This window comes from Rutilus rutilus (genome assembly GCF_951802725.1).
Source record: "Rutilus rutilus genome assembly, chromosome: 4".
In the NCBI taxonomy this organism is placed as follows: Eukaryota; Metazoa; Chordata; class Actinopteri; order Cypriniformes; family Leuciscidae; genus Rutilus; species Rutilus rutilus.
This window is the reverse complement of record NC_140212.1, coordinates 23,363,590-23,383,770: the sequence shown is the minus strand read 5'-3', so window position 1 is coordinate 23,383,770 and position 20,181 is coordinate 23,363,590. Positions and strand designations below refer to the sequence as shown.

General features: G+C 37.2%; 1 protein-coding gene across 13 annotated transcripts in view; it reads left to right on the top strand.

Annotated features, from left to right (window-relative positions):
- Positions 1 to 20,181, top strand: part of rab3ip (RAB3A interacting protein (rabin3)) — a 46,934-nt gene that overhangs the window by 24,326 nt on the left and 2,427 nt on the right. For 3 of the 13 annotated variants that reach the window (XM_084407355.1, XM_084407357.1, XM_084407366.1), the window contains 7 exons: positions 696 to 873; positions 8,559 to 8,636; positions 9,973 to 10,176; positions 11,988 to 12,116; positions 13,825 to 13,937; positions 15,368 to 15,467; positions 16,649 to 16,718. In XM_084407355.1, coding sequence (XP_084263481.1) covers positions 696 to 873; positions 8,559 to 8,636; positions 9,973 to 10,176; positions 11,988 to 12,116; positions 13,825 to 13,937; positions 15,368 to 15,467; positions 16,649 to 16,718 — 872 coding nt within the window. Of the gene's footprint in view, positions 1 to 695; positions 874 to 3,768; positions 3,865 to 8,558; positions 8,637 to 9,972; positions 10,177 to 11,987; positions 12,117 to 13,824; positions 13,938 to 15,158; positions 15,177 to 15,367; positions 15,468 to 16,648; positions 16,719 to 20,181 lie in introns of all 13 variants that reach the window. The other 10 variants (XM_084407360.1, XM_084407354.1, XM_084407361.1 and 7 more) reach the window with 7 other exon arrangements.

Genomic DNA, 20,181 nt, shown 5'->3' with positions numbered 1-20,181 from the left:
TGCTGCTGTACAGATCAAGCTGCGTTAAATCTGAAGTACACATACAGTATATTTCTCTCGATTGTTCAGTTTCCTAAACTTTATATCTTAGCGCTGCGCTGCAGTACTGGGGGTTCCTTCAATATGTCATACTCCAGGATTCCCGTGCCGTCAGGACATATAAAACGCTTAACGTAGCTTAATGGACTAAATACAGTGATATAAAAAACCAAACTCGCACCTTATTGGGGATGTAGGCTGTACTATATATGCTACAGGCAAGCAGATGGACTCAGAATATGAACGTAACGTGCAAAGTTTCACGCTAAGGGTTTCACAGTGATATACTAGCATAAAGTTGGCTTGATATAGCAAGCCAACGGGTATTTTAAGCCAACGGGTATTTTAAACCCTATTTTATAGCATTTAAAGATAATGACTTACAGTCATAAAACTTACTGTAAATGTTATGCGTTGAGGAAAACGTGTCAACGGCATTAAACGGCGCACACATCTGTCAAAGCACGACAGGGCAAGACGCAGTAAACGCTTATGCTTTTGCTTGAAGCGCTTATAAATATAAAGCATGCTCATGTTTCGGTCAGCTTGGATCATGTACCTTTCCCACAGCAACTCACTCTGTGTATTCCGCTATTTTCCGTATGCGAAGTTTTGAAACCAAAGTTTTGAAACCAAATTGATATTTGTCTCCACAGTGGAAATGATCCTTCAGCCACTGTGGATGTGGTGGATGGCAACGTCCTGTTGGCTGATGGAGAGGAGGTTCTGGGCCTGAGCACAGACAGTCTGTCCCGTCTCAGAAGTCCGTCAGTTATGGAGGTCAGAGAGAAAGGCTACGAGAAGCTAAAGGAGGAGCTCACCAAAGCACAACGGGTGAGAACCTTAACAAACGTCATTCACACTCACTGATCTACACTTACATTTATTAATTTAGCAGATGCATTATGCAAAATTACCTACAAAAGACCAACATCATAAGCAATTTTTCATACTCTGAAGAGATAAACTATATTGCCAAAAGTATTGGGACACCCCTCCAAATCTTTGAATTCCGGTGTTCCAATCACTTCCATGGCCACAGTTGTATAAAATCAAGCACATAGGCATGCAGACTGCTTCTACAAACATTTGTGGAAGAATGGGTCGCTCCCCAGGAGCTCAGTGAATTCAAGCGTGGCACTGTGATAGGTTTCCACCTACGCAATAAGTCCATTTGTGAAATTTCCTCACTACTAAATATTCCATGGTCAACTGTTAGTGGTATTATAACAAAGTGGAAGCAATTGTGAACAACAGCAACTCAGCCACGAAGTGGTAGACCACGTAAAATCACAGAGCGGGGTCAGCACATGCTGAGGCGCACAGTGCACAGAAGTCAATTGCTACAGACCTCCAAACTTTGTGTGGCCTTCAGATTGGCTTAAGATCAGTGCGTAGACTAGAGAGCTTCATGGAATTGGTTTCCGTGGCTGAGCCGCTGCATCCAAGCCTTACATCACAATCACAATGCAAAGTGTCAGATGCCGTGGTGTAAAGCACACCACCACTGGACTCTAGAGCAGTGGAGACGTGTTCTCTGGAGTGACGAATCACGCTTCTCTGTCTGGCAATCCAATGGACGAGTCTGGGTTTGGCAGTTGCCAGGAGAACGGTACTTGTCTGACTGCATTGTGCCAAGTGTAAAGTTTGGTGGAGGGGGGATTGTGGTGTGGGGTTGTTTTTCAGGGGTTTGGCTTGGCCCCTCAGTTCCAGTGAAAGGAACTTTTAATGCTTCAGCACACCAAGACACTTTGGACAATTTCATGCTCCCAACTTTGTGGGAACAGTTTGGGGATGACCCCTTCCTGTTCCACATGACTGCGCACCAGTGCACAAAGGCAAGGTCCATAAAGACATGGATGAGCAAGTTTGGTGTGGAGGAACTTGACTGGCCTGCACAGAGTCCTGACCTTAACCCGATAGAACACCTTCGGGATGAATTAGAGCGGAGACTGCGAGCCAGGCCTTCTCCTCCAACATCAGTGCCTGACCTCACAAATGCGCTTCTAGAAGAATGGTCAAAAATTTCCATAAACACACTCCTAAACCTTGTGTAAAGCGTTTACCAGAAGAGTTGAAGCTGTTAGAGCCGCAAAGGATGGGTCAACTCCAGATTAAACCCTACGGATTAAGAATGGGATGCCATTAAAGTTCATGTGCATGTAAAGGCAGACGTCCCAAAACTTTTGGCAATATAGTGTACCTTGTGTCACGTGTTGTGTCTGGTTAAGACACAATGAAATTCACACAGTCTTTAAAAATCTACTTCCTCTCAAACCTGGAGTCTGATTGACTAACAGTCAGTCTCCCGTAGTCAGTGTGCTCTGGTTAGAGTGCCCCTATTATATTTTTTTGAATATTACCTTTCATGCAGCGTGTACTAAAGCTGTTTGTGAATGTAAAAGGTCTGCAAAGTTTCAAAGATTAAAGTGCACAATAAATTGAGTTGCTAGTAATTCCAGTCTTTGTTCCTGCTCAATTCCTCATAGGTCTGTAACAAAATTTGCACAATGCCCAAATATAGTTAGCTGTATGTGGGCATGTTTGACCTGCCCTCAAACACTGTAGCTGTAGCTGAGGCCTGGAAGAGTTTGGTTCATGTTGTCGATTAGGGGTGTGCAATATATATCGTCTGCAATAACTTCGTAATTGTTGTTTTAACGATGTGCGATTTGACATTATCGAGTATATCTCACACACACCCAGAGAGTGCATGCATACTCTACGACGTGATGCAGTCTTGTAGATTAGACTAGTGTTTAGAGTGCACACTTTCACTGCGTGATTTAGGCTTTATTTATATCATTTAGTAATAAATATCACAAGAGTGCAGTTTTTCTCCAAATATCAGCATGATAACAAATGTGATATTGATTTTATACAAGTTTAATAAACAAGAAGTTACTATTAAGTGACTTACATTTTAAACACCATATTGCCTGTTTTTGCTCTATTTCGCCAACGAAAATAGTTCAAAACAAAGCCACACACGGCGGTCTTTCCTTACTGAGTGAATCAGCTTTTTTGAACGAATCAGTTGACTAGGATAGATTAAGATAGTCAAATGTTTTTTTCCTTGAATGAATCAGCCGTTTGAATGAATTGGTTCAATCTCAATGATTCGCTCATTAACAGTGACTTGCTGCCACCTACTGGCGGTTTCAATTTCACATTTAAAGTATCTTTTCTTGTTTTAAATCATTTTAAATATCAGTATTCAATATTGCAAAAATGAATTTTGTTGATACTGATATCATTTGATTGTTCATTTGTATCATTGATGTTTATATTTTTATAATTTTTGTTAAGTGCTTTTGTCTTTTTTTATATATTTCTATATCACTTCATTTTATTTTTATTTTTATTTCAGTTTTAGTTTATTTTAGAGCTTCAACTTGTAATTTATTTCAGTTAGTTTCCAAGTTTCAAATAAATAAATAAATATATATTATTTATATATATATATATTCAGCTTTATTTCAATTAACAAAAAAGATTTTTAATAATTTCAGTTACATATGCTACTGTCAGTAAAAAAAAATTGTTCAAAAAAATAAAATAACATTGATGTTGTTGTTTTAAAGAATACTGTAGCGTGTGTGTGCTGAATCATCCACCCTTTTACATTGATGCCATGGGCTAAATGAGAGACTGAGCCATACATTCCCTGTTTTTTTTGTTCTGTTTATCATTTGTGTGTTCTGTTCATGTCATTGCATGTGTCTGAAGGATCTTAAGTTAAAAGACGAGGAGTGTGAGAGGCTTTCTAAAGTGAGAGACCAGCTGGGGCAGGAGCTGGAGGAACTCACTGCTAGCCTTTTTGAGGTTTGTTTGCCAAATGACGGAGCAGATCTGTGTGTGTCTGTGAGCACTTGATCGTCTGGAGTTACTCTGAACATTCAGCACTATGATGGGTCAACTCAAATGATTCAAGACAGACCTAAAACACTTATTGATGGCACATGTCCACACTATATATACTAGATATATTGCACCATTTGTAAAGTGGGTACATTTTACATATTTAATGTATGAAGTTAAACAGTAAGATTAAAATAATTTTTTCCACTTTGTTTTTTTATTTATAAATAAACACCTATAATAGGTATAATAGACACCTATTTAACAATTCATAGTTATAATTAGTTATACTGTATATTAGTGATGCGCGGGTCGGCTTTTTTTCCAACCCGCGGGTCCCGCTTTTATGAAATTATTTGGCCCGCCTCAGCCCGCCCCGCACCACTGTATCTATTTTTACGACCCGCCCCGCCCCGCACCCGCGACCATTAAATAGACAAACTAGGCATTGTAATGTAAATGAAAACAGCCTTTATTTCAGCCTGAAAGTGCTTGGAAACATCGCCCTGTAAACTGGCAATAACAGACGATTCTGAATATGAACCATAAATCAGGTCATATTAATAAGATAATGATTTAAACATTTTCAATATTTACAAAGCAGCGTTTGTATTCATCTAATTCATCATTCACCTTTTTTTCTTTTAATTATGTAAAATCCCGACCTCAATTTCTCCCGCACCTCATCTTCCATCTTCACTTTTATTTCTCCGTCTTTGTTGTTGTGGCTGGCGGCGGGAGCTGCTTTGCGCGAGCTGTGTCACGTGACGCCAAAGGTTTGGGGAAATCACGCAAGTTGCATTGCTACGGCCTTATCAAATAACCTACTAAAATATGATTAGATTGATATTCCCAAATATTTAATATAGGCTGGACATTGCATGCAACATATGGATTTTTATTTTATTTTGTTTAATGACCCGCCCCAACCCGCCCCGCAAATAAAGTGACAATTTTTTGACCCGCCCCAACCCGACCCGCGGGCTACCCGCGGGTCCCGCGGGTTAAGAGACGACCCGCGCATCACTACTGTATATCCCGAAATATACACTACCGTTCAGAAGTTTCTGTTAATAGATGATCCTTCAGAAATCATTCTAAAATGCTGATTTGCTGCTCAAAAAAACTTTATCATTATCAATGTTTAAAACGATTGTTAAAAACAGCATTTATTCGAAATAGAAATCTTTTAGAAATAATAATATTTACTGTCACTTTTGATCAATTTAATGCATCTTTGCTGACTAAACGTATTAATTTCTTCCAAATTGATCTTACTGACCATAATTTTTGACTGGTAATGTATATTTATTAAAAGTCACATGATTGTAACATGAAGACTTTCGTGAACATTTTTGAGTGTTGATCAGAGTTTTAAACTCTGAAAAGAACAGAATTCACAAACCAGATACCTAAATATGTAGCCATTCTCATATATATATATTAGTGGTGGGCCATTATCGGCGTTAACGCGAGACTCTTATCGCGCGATAAAAAAAATATCGCCGTTAATCTATTCTCAAAGTTGGGTTGGGAGCTGGCTCTATACTACACAAGCTATGATGACGCAATCTACTTGCGGCCGCGAGGAACACCCGGCTGCAACGCATCATATTCGTCGTCATCTTAAGTAAACACGGCTGAAAGTGAAAGCTGGTGAAAAAGATCGGTGCAACCTCCATTATTTGGACTTGGTTTGGATTTAAGCCGTCTGACGAGCAGCAGCAAACTACATAGAGTGTGTGGGGTAGCCTAACAGTTCGGTAAGTTAACACACGACTAATCCCTTCTACCACCTCAAATTCAAAACGAAACATATGATATCACTGAATATCAGCGCGTGCGTATTATTCCCAATATATTGTGGTGTAGCACATAATCTCTGTCTGCGCCCGATTTTAAGAATCGTTGTTGTGTTTCTTTTTACTGAAAAGACATCAGTTAGACAATATTCTAATTTTAAATTTGGGGTTTCATAAGCTCCAAGCCATAATAAACATTAGACCTACTTAAGTCTCTGCAGCTAGTGTACTTAAATTTTATTTATCTGCAAAATTATGTTGTATACTTACAGTTTTAGACAATATTTGTTCTCAAAACTACATACAAAAAACATTTAACAGGTGTTTAGCAGGGTCTGTGTAACCTTTTCTGAAATAGTTTTATTATATATCGTTATCGCAAGAGGCTGCAATGTATATCACAATATGGATTTTATGCCATATCGCCCATCCCTAATTGATAGCCTATAGTAGTTGATAATAACATAGGCCTACCTAATGTTGCCTACGGACGGTAACAGTACTGTAGTAACCTTTTCCAGTCTATGAGTAGAACAGCTTTCTCAAGCAGTTTGTGATGCATTTTGGAAACAGGAGATGAGCCCCTGGTCCAATGCGCCACCTGGCTTGAGAAACCCGTTCTCAAAGACTTACTTTTATAGTCATTATTTGGGTAGCACACATATTCTGAACGCCTTCGGCAGAATTCAAATGAGCCATTTGAATCTAGATTAATCTAGATTAATTTCAAAATTAATCTAGATTAAAAAAATGTATCTATGCCCACCTCTAATATATATATATATATATATATATATATATATATATATATATATATATATATAAATACCATAAATACCATAAATACCAATATATAATTCAATATATCGCCCATGTTTTAAGTCAAGTCAATTCACCTCAATTTATATAACGCTTTATACAATACAGATTGTTTCAAAGCAGCTTTACAGTGATAACAGGAAAATGATTCAATGATACAAACAGAGTTCAATTCTGCTGTAAAGCAGCTCTAAAAAGAGTGTCATTGTTCAGCTGAAATCAGTTCAGTGTTAAAAAATATGAAATGAGTTAGATTCAGCTATAAAGCAGCTCTGGAAAAAACAGTGATGTCATTGTTCAGCTCAGTTTAGTTCTCATCCTATAGTGTCAGCTCAGTCAATTCAATAATATTGCTGAATATTAAGTGTCACCAACTAAGGAAGCCAAAGGTGCCATATTTGTGTACTGATAAACATCTTAAAATAAGTCATAAACATCATCTCCAGACAGTTGTGACATCTGACAGGGAACTTTTAAAAGACTAGAATAAGCAAGCGCTCCATAAATTACATCATCCATAAAAACACACCCATTGAATACGCCTCTGCGACGTGTGTGTGCTATGAGGGTTGTAAAGCAGTTCACATCAGTATTCAGCTCTTGACAAGCTTTCGTAGCAAACCCAGAAATTGACATTAAGATTGTTATCTGGCTGAAACTATTGCAACATGTTTTATTGCATCATTTGCTTTTAGGGTGCCATTAAAACTGGAGAGATGTTAGACAATTACTTCACATTGCTTTAGATGAATAAACAAACTCAATTATATAATTTCTTTTTATTTATTTTTTTTATAAATGTACAAGGAATAATTGTGAGTAAAATAGATTTTTCTAAATAGTATTGGGTTGAAAATATTGATTTCCCATATATAATTAGGGGTGTAACGGTACATGTATTCGTCCCGAACGGTCACGGTACGGACGTAACGGTTCGGGGAATACAGTCAGATGACAAATATAGTCAGTCACAGGGGAGCCACACTCCAATCCAGAAGGGGGCGCGTGTGGTAATGCAACTCTGTTTGCTAACCACCACAACAGGTAAAAGCAGAAGAAGAACAGCACATGTGCGCTTGAAAACAAGTCCTCTAAGATATTGCGCACGCGTCAAGTGCGTTTTCCTGCACTCACGGACAAAGGAGTATACTTTGACAAACTGTCATTTGCACTACTCTTGTAAACCTAGCATTGTGGATTTGTTGCTTTGGTAACTCTTTAGTTTATGGTCTAATTCTCACTATTAACTATTTGCTTATTAGCATGCATATTACTAGGATATAGGCTGTTTATTAGTATTTTTCTATCCTTCTTATCCTGCATGACCATATTCTAGGCCTACATCCCTTAATCCTACCCAATACCTAAACTTAAAAACCTTACTAACTAATAAGCAGTAATTAGGGGTTTATTGAAGCAAAAGTCATAGTTAAAAGGTAGTTAATAGTAAGAATTTGACCCCTAAACTAAAGTGTGACCATTTTTCCTATTGCACCAAACTCGTATTGGACCGTGACATCTGTGTACCGTTACACCACTATATATTTCCAAATAAATTTGTTTCATATTTCCAAATTAATTTGTATCGAATCGAGATCACATTGAATTAAAAACGTAAACACACTATTGTGATACCCAGCCTCATTTCTAAAGTTATTTGAGAATCTTACTGATTTGAACAAGTGTCCAACTCCGAACACTTTAACTGAAGTTCATCTAATTATGTGGACAGGGTCAACATATGTCATGCCTACATTATGTAGGTCTTAATACCATATAAATACAGATGTGCTGAGTGATTAGGTAACCCGCTCTGAAGTCTCACTTCCTCTCCTCTGTTTTGCATTTCATACTCTCCTCATACTTTTCCTTTTTCATGTCTTTCTGTTTTCCTTTGTTTGTTTCTGCTAGTCAAAGTCCTTGAGTGTCCTCATCCTCTAGCGCTGCTCTGCGAGGTGCCTCTGATCTGGTCTGTTGTGTTAGAGGTTTTTTACAGACGAGCTTGAGTTCGATCTGATGTGTGACGTTTCTCAACAGGAGGCTCATAAGATGGTGCACGAGGCAAACCTGAAGCAGGCCACTGCGGAGAAACAGCTGAAGGAGGCGCTGGGAAAGGTGAGTTATGCTGACGTCAACATGTCAACGTGACTACAAATCAGTGAGCTAAATGAGAGAATACATTGAGCTCAGAGAAGAAACAAAGCTAATCAACATCTCACTAAATTGGTCAAATTGGTCACAAGAAATGTCTCACAGTACGACTGAACTTAGGGTACATTTACACGACAACGATATGCTTAAAACTGAGAAGTTTTTCCTTTGAGTTTTCCACAAAGTACAGACAAAACAACTGTCATCCCCATTCACACGGATCCGCGAAAACAACAAACAATGCTGTATTCTGCTGCCAGGCCATTAGATGGCGATGAAACACTATAGACGTAGTTTTGTTGTTTACATGAAGACCGTTTTCAAAAACTTGCACTTTGACACTCCTTTTCAAAAGTTTGCGTTTTCAGGCACCCAAAACAGCATTGTCGTGTAAACGAACGGTCAAAACGCATAAAAAGTTGTACGTTTTTAGTTGAAAACTGTCGCGTAAATAGCCCCATAAACTGTCGTTATTGATCCCTAATGATCTCTAGCATTAAAGGTGGGCCTTATGACCAGAATCTAATATCACTCTGATTTGAAAAGTCATAATTGTAACAGTAACAGTATATTTTAAAATGTAGTTATTGTTGCTGTAAATTTAACCCCAAAATCTTGTATATTACATTGGCCATATAGTAATGTCTATTTTCCATAATCTGGTGACTTGCATACTTAAAAAAAAAATCGATCACAGTGAATTTAACATGACAACCAATGATTAAGTGCGAAATCAGCTTCACATTTGGAAACACTTGAGTTTGAAATAGACGTTTTAAACGATGTAAATATGACTAGATGAGCCATGGGTAAAACCCATACACATCTGCTCAGTGTGACGCTCTGAGCAGGGTTAAAAATGAATGCTTGTCATGTACCAAATGAGAGTGAAAGGATGCTTTGGTGGGTAAATGAAGCTGAGGTACCTTTTTTTTAATAGAGTGAATCAAATAAGATGGAAACAATCCACTTGGAAAAACTAGGTAGGAAGGACACTAGAGGCTTTTATTAATGGTTAAATAATGAAAAAATTAAACATATATAAATATGAGGAACTACAACACAAAAAAACATTGTAAGTTCACTCTTTTTTGCATTTTGTTCCGCGTCGTGCACATGACCCTGGTCTAAAAACACAGCGCTTGAGTTAAAAGAAAAGGCTTTTTTCATTCCACTACCTTGCATCTCACATTTTTAAATGCAAAACGTGTTTTTGTGAGATGTGATATTTTGTAAACACCTGAACTTGAACCTCTTAAGTTTGTAATCTGAGAAGACCTTCTCTTTCTCCTGGGTTCAGATCGACGTTCTGCAGGCTGAGGTGGCTGCTCTGAAGACTCTGGTCCTTTCAACCTCTCCCACATCTCCCTGTAGGGAAATGCCCCCCGGACCCAAAGCCCCCTTTAAGAAAGGCCACGGTCGCAACAAGAGCACGAGCAGCGCCATGATGGGCAGCCCGCAGGAGGTTGCTGTAACGCAGCCCATTGTACGTGAGTGTAAAGAGGTTTGTATCTGCTTGTGTACGTTTGTGTGAGTATCCAGAGACATTTCCCATATACCCCTGGGGTTTGTTCCGTGTCAACCACGATGTCTCAACATGTGTTTTTATCTTTCGAGGTGATATGTACTGTAGATGAATCTCATGAGAATATTTCCAATTTCCTTTCTGACTGCACACTAAACCAAACATACTGTCCAATTTATGAATGAATCGCTTGATTACATTCAGTCATTCACATTCATTTCTTTAGCAAATTTCAAAAAACATTTTTCACATGCAGGGCTCCAGACTAACATTTGATGCCACTAATTCTACAGATGGTGGTGCCAGCTCCTGATTTGGTATCGTTTTGGGGGATTTCATAAAGTAATCATTATAGTTCATTTAAACCAAACTATTGTTATGCAGTTAGTGCAGTTACTAATAATTTAACGTTGGTTAATTGGAAATTTGACAGTAAAGCACTGAGCTTGAATTGAGATGCAGATAAAATGAACTTTTATTAATAACAGTAGCATGCATAAACCAATTTTTTTTTTTATAGGAAACATTTAAATATTCTACTCTTATTAAATGTACCATTGTTCTTTTATAGTGTCATATTGACCTGACCGACAGCTTCAATTATTATAAAAGGAGAACTCTTTACTTGTTTTCTGTATAATTCAGTTATAATTTGAAGAAAAAGTTTTTGTTTTTCATGAGACTGTGACTTCTTTTTTCCATATAGTAGGGAGTGGAAATGTCTAATAAGCCTATAAGTGCTCCTCTGCCGCCATCTACTGGTTATAGTGGTAATTTTGTGTATTTTTTTAATAAAAGTGTTTGTTCGCCACAAAGTTTTAGTTTTCCTACATCTTACATTGCAAGCCGAGTTCCGGCCTGAAGAGTGAACTCTGACCCGACGCATTATGTAGGAGTAGCGTAAACTTAGGTGAGAGTAGGTTCAAACAAATAGGGCTAGGCAACAAACTCAAGCTCCTCTGACATTTCTCTTTAAAAATTCTCCTTTTAGACTTCAAATTCATGATCAGTGTTTTGTTTTGCTCTATCCTCTGTGCTTTTGCGTTCGTCAATATGTCATGCGTCGGGTCAGAGTTCACTCTTGGGCTGGAACTCCGGAAGCCAGTGATTACGGTTTATAAAGTTATAAATATGGATCATTTTCTTACAAAAGCGCATCGCTTCGCTTCAGAAGGCCTTTATTAACCCCCTGGAGCCGTATGGATTACTTTTATGATGGATGGATGCGCTTTTTTGGGCTTCAAACATTTAAGTTACCATTCACTCCCATTATAAAACTTGGAAGAGCCCAGGACATTTTTAATTATAACTCAGATTGTGTTTGGCTGAAAGAAGAAAGTCATATACACCTAGGATGGCTTGAGGATAAGTCAATTATGGGTGACCTTCAAAGGAAGATACAGCTGTGTGTCGTCAACATTACAATGATAATCAATAATGTTTTTTGACAAAAACTATTTGTTAGAAACGAACACATATAGGGAAAACAAGATGGGACTTAGAATGGAGCCTTGAGGAGTCATCTCCCATTTCTACAGAAAAAAATTCTACTAAATTGGATGCTCTAATTCCATGCTCTGTAGTGTTAAATGTTGTGGAAAGATCAAGCACAGTACATACTATAGTACATTGAAGCTACACAATGTACTATAGCTGTGTAAGGTACAGTCTGAAACTTACTTCAAAGTTCGCTGATCATCTTCCCCTCAACCAGTGTTCTGAAATGGACTATAAAAGTTGTTATAATGGTGGATATTAAATAGTATATGTGTGTTTTTGTCATTTGTTAGGTGGATTCACTGCTCTTCACAGAATTCAAAGCATGGAAAGAGGAGCCGAACCTGGAAAGAAGCTGCTCCTTCCTCGAGCGCATTTACAGAGAAGACATCTACCCATGTTTGACGTTTTCTAAAAGCGAGGTATGCTTCTGCTGTCATGCTTCTGTAAGACTTATGAGCTCCTCCTTCTACTGTATATATTTTATGAACATTCGATTCTGTAAATGATTAGCTGTAATGAACTAAAACGTGGCAGCTCAGCTAATGGTTGAGAATCTGGGCTAACAACTGAGATCTTCAGCTGCTCTCTGGTGGTTGAACCTACTCATGAATTGCTGAAAACATGAATGTCAGCTATTTGTAAGTGTAGTTTGCAAAGAGACATGCTGCCTGTATTGTGAAGTAATTCACTATAGACAAGCTACCTAATTAAAAAAGTAGTGCTATATACCTAATGGAAAAGTAAATAACTGCACTTACAAACTTTTTTTAAAGGGGCCAGATATGATGTTGGGATACATACACACACACAGGGCTCCAGACTTACATTTGAGAGCATTGGCACTGGTGCCTCCAAGAATAATATTAATGTTGCATGTTCACATTCGCAATACAACTTCTCAAATCTGTCACTGCAATTTCAAATCTTCACACCTTGACTTTTGCAACTCATTTCGCAATATATAAGATGCAAAACTAACTTGTGCACTTGCAAACTCAGTGGTGGCGAGAGAGAAAGGCGGGGCGCGAAGGAGTCATTTTATTGGTTGGCGCCTAGCCAATGAAATGGGACTTCTTTTGTAAGCGATGATGTCAAGACATCCGGTTTTTACTACAGTAAGCAATGGTATCACTCTTTACAATGTCGAACACATAATTAATATGATTAGCCTTCTGCTCGACAATGTTATCAAACAGCTGATAATGTGCTGCTAATGTTACACAAACCATGTTTCCGTTCGCCATTTCGGTGCATCAGGCTGGCAGCCTTCTAACAATCATCAGAAACGCTTTGAACAACTCAGAACTTCAGTGGAGAAAGGCATATAGTTCATCATAATATACATCATACACACTAAAATTTAGCCGATTTTTCATATCAACAGAAAAATATACCGGGTAACTTGCCATCTCTGGAGCCTCCATTGCTAGTTCGCTATAATGATATGCTAAAGCCCGCTGGCACGTTGACGTGATTGGTCACAAGGTAGTTTGTGACGTCAATTTCAAACCGCGTTTTTGACACTGCAGTTTTAAGGAGAAAATACTCAACAATGGTGTTGTCATTTGAATTTATACATGGTTTGCTTTAAAGCATATTAAAAACACCACATAGCCATATAAACTACATTAAAAACTTGATTTTCACCACAGGGGGTTTTTAAAGTCTTAAATTTGGTTTTGAAAAACGAATAGATACCCTGTTTATTTGATCATATATTCAACATTAAAAACATCTTACATAACAGATAATCTTGTGTCATATATTGCTGAATAGAACAGTAAAATACAACACTTTATTTCAGTTATAAACAAATGTACCAACACACATGTAAACAATACACACTTAGGTCTTTTTTGGTTTTCTGGTTTATTTTGGCGTTTACACGTGTAAGTTGTTCAATGCTCAAATTGCTTTTTTTCAAATTGCGTAAGGGATTAACTTATGGTTAAAGATTCAAACTAATCAGTGAATCATTTATAAACCGGTTTATTAAAACGGCGCATGCAAACAAACAAAGCCTCAGTAAATTGAATCAGACTCTTCCAAATGCATTTTGAAAGAGAGAGGAAACGTTAATGTGAATAGATCTGTGCGTGGCTGATGTGTAGTTTGTGTGATCCGCAGCTTGGATCGGCGATCCTGGAGGCGGTGGAGCAGAACACACTGAGTGTGGAGCCGGTGGGATTCCAGCCGCTGCCGGTGGTCAAAGCGTCTGCTGTCGAGTGTGGAGGACCCAAGTGAGTGTCGCCCACTTCACGACACGAGGCCCAGCGCTACATTACTCTGTGGAGGAAGTCGTTTTAGAAATCCATATCACTCCTAATATGTGAATAGCAAATAAACAATAGCTACGTTTACATGGACACAATCGGAATGAAATCAATACGATTGATGAATCCGAACAAGGTGTTTACATGAATGATAAATAAAGTAATCGGGTTGATGTGCGCGTTTATATGTCACAAGTTTCAAATCGGATCTGATTCAATCCGATCAAGTGTTTACATGTTCTCTTGATCGGATTACAAAAGGGATAAACCACCCCTTTCAATCCGATCGAAATTTCATTCGGATCGAGCTCAATCGGATCGATTAAGGTGTTTACATGAAGGTTTTTTAGTCCGATTGAGCCGTCAATCCGATTATAAGTGTCCATGTAAACGCAGCTAATGAATGTGACAACGGCATCAAACGCATTTAAGAATTAGATTAATGGTTGCCTTTATTTGTAAACTAATTTATCGTGTAACACTTTGTTTTAAGGCGACGTAGTTACACATTACATGTACTTACTGTAACAGTACTATTGCAGTAACACTTTATTTTACAGTGTCCTTGTTACATATGTTACATGTACTATGTACTATAGTAAAAACAGTAAATTATGTATAATTACATGCAACTAACCCTCAACCAAATCCTAATCCCACCTAACTCTATAGTAAGTACATGTAGTTGCTTAATATTACTCAGTACTTAAATATATGATTACACTATAACAATGACACCTTAAAATAAAGTGTAACCAAATTTTGCATAAACTTAACTCTAAACTTAATCCTATAGTAAGTACATGTAGTTAGTTAATATTACTCAGTACATATTTGTGTAATTACACCTCAACAACGTCACCTTAATGTCGGCATGAAATGGAAGTTGCGATCTTGTTTTCTTCTCTATTGTATATTCGAGTAAAATGACTTCTGGGACAAACAGTATCACGTGTACATTTCGTTCATTATTATTAAAATGTAAAAGACTAACGTAAAATATACACTTTCCCAACTACATTAATTTACATTTAATCAAACCGTTATTATTAGATTTGTATCTGAAGTTTGTCAGATCCAATTTGTTATTTTTATTTTATGTCTGTCTGCATGACTCTCATTCGTCATTCTTTTTTTCTGTTCTTTTGTTGCTTTTGTTCTTATTCTGATGGGCTCTTCCTGTGGCAGGATGGTACAGACTCTTGTGTAAGTGAATCGTGATTAGACCCTCGGTCCCCCTGATCTGGCCCGTGCCGCCCTGTGTCTGTGTCTCAGGGAGTTGTGCTTCATTTAGTTATTCACCCAGGTGTTACAGTCGTAAATCCCTCCTCAGATGTCCATCAAGTTTGTGGTATAATATATTTCTAATTGCTTTCAATCTCTTTCCCGCTGTGTAGGAAATGTGCCCTGTGTGGTCAAACCAAAACCTGCAAGCACAGAATCAAGTTTGGTGATTCCAGCAGCTATTATTACGTGTCTCCGTTCTGCCGCTATCGGGTGAGTGTCACATGTTTGGCTTATTATTCGAATTATGAATTATGTATATGATGTATATTACTATGTTACGATGAACTATATGTCTTTTAACGCTGACATTCAAAGTTGTTCAAAGCGTTTCTAAGGATGCTGATTTTTAGAAGGCAGCCGACTGACTCTGAGATGGCGAAGGGGAACATGGTCTGTGTAACATTAGTAACACATTATTAGCTGATTGATAACGTAGTCAAGCAAAAGGCTAATCGTATTAATTACCGTTATGTGTCCGACGTTGTAAAGAGCGATAGCATTGTTTACTACAGCAAAGTTGACCCGACCGAGTGGATCTCTGAGTTGGTGCCGAGTGAGTTGAGGCCGGGGATAATTTGCATATTTCATCCTTGTTTGGAAAAGTTCGCCTCCCCATCCAGTGTTGATAAATATTGTAAATTAATTTGGCTTGCTATATGCTTGTGATTGTCAGGAGTGAATGATTAGGGTCAATTACCATAAACATGATTAGTTAAATCCTTCTAATGTTGATTGTGTTGGTACTGTCACAAGCTGTTTCCATCCAAAGTTGAGAATTTAACGTAGTGAGTCGAAGAGAACAAAATCGTCACTTCCTGGTAAACTGGCGTAAATATCACTAATGGACGTTTTTCGTACCTACTCCTATCAGCGCGCTGACCAAACTCGGTCATGAGAGTTCTTGGAGGGAATTAAACAGAACCACTTTGACGACAGACTTTGCATTTCAGAACGACTAAAAGAGCATTTCAGATGCTCTGCAGCGTGTTCGGTCCACTGATTAGTCTAGTCATCCCGTTCCATCGCAAAGTCACGTCTTTTTTTATGCGCATCAAGGAATTTATTCTGTAAATGTGTTTCCATCGTAGTTTATGTGCATGTTTTCTTGTCAGATAAAAAATGTATCTGACTCAGTTGAGCGCGCGGTTCTTTTATGCAATATCCCAAAATGCGTATAAAAATAGGAGGATGGAAAAATAGATGTAGGAAAGATATTTCTTATATCAAAAAAATTTAATAAATATATAAGGATATCTTTCATAAATCTGAAAAATAATAGATCTCTATGAATAAAATTAAGCCTGTTATACCATAATAAAACTTGATTAAAATCAGCATAAACTGAATTCCATACATCTAACTGACACACTTTTCTTCTTTACCTACCTCAGATCACGTCTGTCTGCAACTTCTTCACCTACATCCGTTACATCCTCCAAGGACTAGTCAAACAACAAGATGGTAAGCTAATAACTTATAATAATATTTAATATATAATCATTTATCTTATAGACTTAATTGTTCAAAGCCACATATCAGCATCCAAGCTTGATGCTGTTTTCTGCATGGATTTAATATATACTGTAAGTATCCGTTTTAGTTTTAATTATAAAATGATTTATGGTTTAACAGTATGAAATTATCATATATTCATCTGAACATGAATATGCGCAAGTTCTTTACCAAAATATATTTTGATAAAAGCTTTATTCAAAATTCAAGTATATTAAAAGATTACCATTTTTAATTTGACAAATTTGTAATATTGCGGAATTGAGGCATGGATCCGGGTCAACTGTGTAAGTATGTGTCGCCATGTTGTCATTATCATGTGACCTACCAGTGTCAGTTGCGTCGCTTCACCTCCATTCATAAATCCTCTCCTGTGGGCTCATGGGATAGTAAAGTGTCCATCGTATGCACACTTCAGAATCTCGCCAGAAAGTAGTAGTAGGTCATCCGGGGACTTTTCGCCTACTGTTTTTCGAATACTATGTATTCGCACATACTACTATGTAGGGGTGGGAATCTTTTACCATCTCACGATTCGATTCGATTCCGATTCTTGAGGCCACGATTCGATTCAAAATCGATTTTCGATTCAAAAAGATTTTCGATTCAAAACAATTCGATTTTATTCATAATGATTTCTAATCAGGTTTCTGATCATGATCTACTCTCATCTGCTTTGCAATACAGAATGACAAACGGAGACATTAAAGTGTATTTTTCACATTTATTAAGTTCAATTCTCAGGGAAGTGCCTTTTATCAAAAACATTGAAAAAATATTTTTACTTGGTACTTTTAAAGCAAAGTATTTATGATGACCCATAACGAACTTACTTCCAATACTTCCTATATTAATTGTATTAATAAAACAAATGGAAGTGATTTGGCAAGTCAACTGTAAGGTTACATTTGCCAGCATATGTCCCAACATTGCTGAGAACCAACAGGAAAATAAATGTGTGCCTGTACTAGCAGCATACTTGTAGTAAATGAATACAAACTTCAGCATATTCTGAATCTCTAGCATTTAATAATAGACTTCTAACCAACATCCTCTTGTAATTTCCAATGAGCAATATAATCCTTCAGACAAAAAAAAAAAAACATTTTGCTGTAGCAAATTCACGAACAGTTTTCGTTCAAAAATATAGAATTATGTACCAGAAGCTATCATATAATGCTTGTGGACTTATGCATATTCTGAATAATTAGTAACATACAAAGTCGCTCTTGACTTATACACAACTAAATAATAAAGAGTTATGACTTGAAATGTTTGCTGTATACCACAATCAAAAATAGCAAAGAAAGTGAATGAACATCTGCAGAGAGTAACTTACAGTCAAAATGTAACTTTTTGTGACTGGAATTGCACATATTGCATACAGATCAGATCGGTTTACACAGCATATTGATGTGAAAACTAAACAATACAGAAATTAGCTCTCATACAAAAAAATACTAAATAGATCACAATGAAATTGCCAATGTTCCATACAGTACGTTAGCTTTTAACGAAGACATTCTCTGGTGCCGTTCGGATTTGGCGCTCAGCCATCATGCGTCTGTTATGTGCGCGTCTCTGTTATGTGCACGCCACAGACTGTCCGCGCACTGCACGTCCGCTTCAGAGTTCCGCCTTTTGCGTTCCTTCAATGTTACGTTATTAGATTTTTTTTTTTTTTTTTTTTTTTTTTTTTAGAAAATTGATTTTTGACATTTGTGAATCGATTCAGAATCGTCCACGTCCCGAATCGCGATTCATCTAAGAATCGATTTTTTTCCCCACCCCTACTACTATGCTGGCGTACTGTTTTTCACATACTATATAGTAGGGAAGTATTCGATTTCGGACACAGCTTAGGTCTTTAGCTAGCGTTAGCATTGCTGTACTCTGTATTCTTACAGCTACCACAATGGTGTTAGAGACTGCACTGCCATCTATTGACATGGATCATCATGAGCGTCTCTAAGTTTTACATACATTTTTACATAAATTCACTGATAAGGGATGAATTACAAATCAAGTACAGAGACCATAACAATATATTACTCTAGTAAAAAGTACTTATTTTCCATTTTACTTGAGTGAAATTACAAAAGTACTTTATTTATTTATTTATTCATTTACATTTTATTACCAAAACATAATTATGGTCAAAACATAAAACTTAAATATACAAAAAAAATGATATATACTACTGGTCAAAATGTTTAGATCGGTAAGATTTTTTATGTTTTTAAAAGAAGTCTCTTCTGCTCACCAAGGTTGCATTTATTTGATTCAAAATACAAACAAAAAACGTTATATTGTGAAATATTATTACAATTTAAAACAGCTGTTTTCTATGTGAATATATAGTTAAGTGTAATTTATTCCTGTGATCAAAGCTGAATTTATCATCATTACTCCAGTCTTCAGTGTCACATGATCCTTCAGAAATCATTCTAATATGATGATTTGATGCTCAAGAAACATTCATTATTATTATCAATGTTGAAAATAGTATTTCATGATGCTATGATGAATAGAAAGTTCAAAAGAACAGCATTTATTTGGTCTAAAACTATATATATTTTTTTTTCTGTTGTTAACAGACCTGCTTTTGAAATTACGATTGGAATTATTATATAAATGTAAATTCAGTCATTCTGTTGGATAATATTTGTTCCTTAGTGTAAAATAGAAATGCATGGTCATTTTATTTTATCAATATAAGCAAAAAAAAGAAAGAAATGGTGTAACAGAGTTTTAGAACTAGACAAATCTCTCTCCATTAAAGGTCCCATGACATGCTACTTTTTGTAGGCTTTAATATAGTCCTTAGTGGTCCTTAGTACTGTATCTGAAATCTCTTTCCAAAAATTCAGCCTCGGTGCAGAATTATAGCCACTACAAGCCAGTCCCAGAATGAGCTTCCTTCAGACAGGCCGTTTCGGTGTCTGTAGCTTTAAATACTAATGAGTAGGAGAAAGGCGGCGCAAGGTGGAGGGTGGGTGTGGCCTTGACCATCTTGCGCAACGGTACCATGCATGTTTGTTTACGTTGGATATATTGCAATGGCACGAAGACACGCAGTCGTTCAAGCATTTCAGTTTGACCCAGAATCTGATCCAGATGGAGAAGTTGCAACTCAGCGGCTCCAGCAGGACGTTTCCGAATGGTTAGTTTAAAATATTATGCCTGGATATGGTACTTTATTCGGATGGTTTACAGTTATTATCATGTAGCTAACGCGAACCTACTGTTGCCTTTTCATGAGAGATCTGTAACGTCTGTAATTTATCTTATTACAATTACATCAAGCTCTGCGATCTTGAAATGCGGATATCGCGCGCGCCATATAACCAACAGGAAAACGGTTATCCAAATAACAAAGAAATGTACAACACTCGCGTTACAGTGTGTGTAA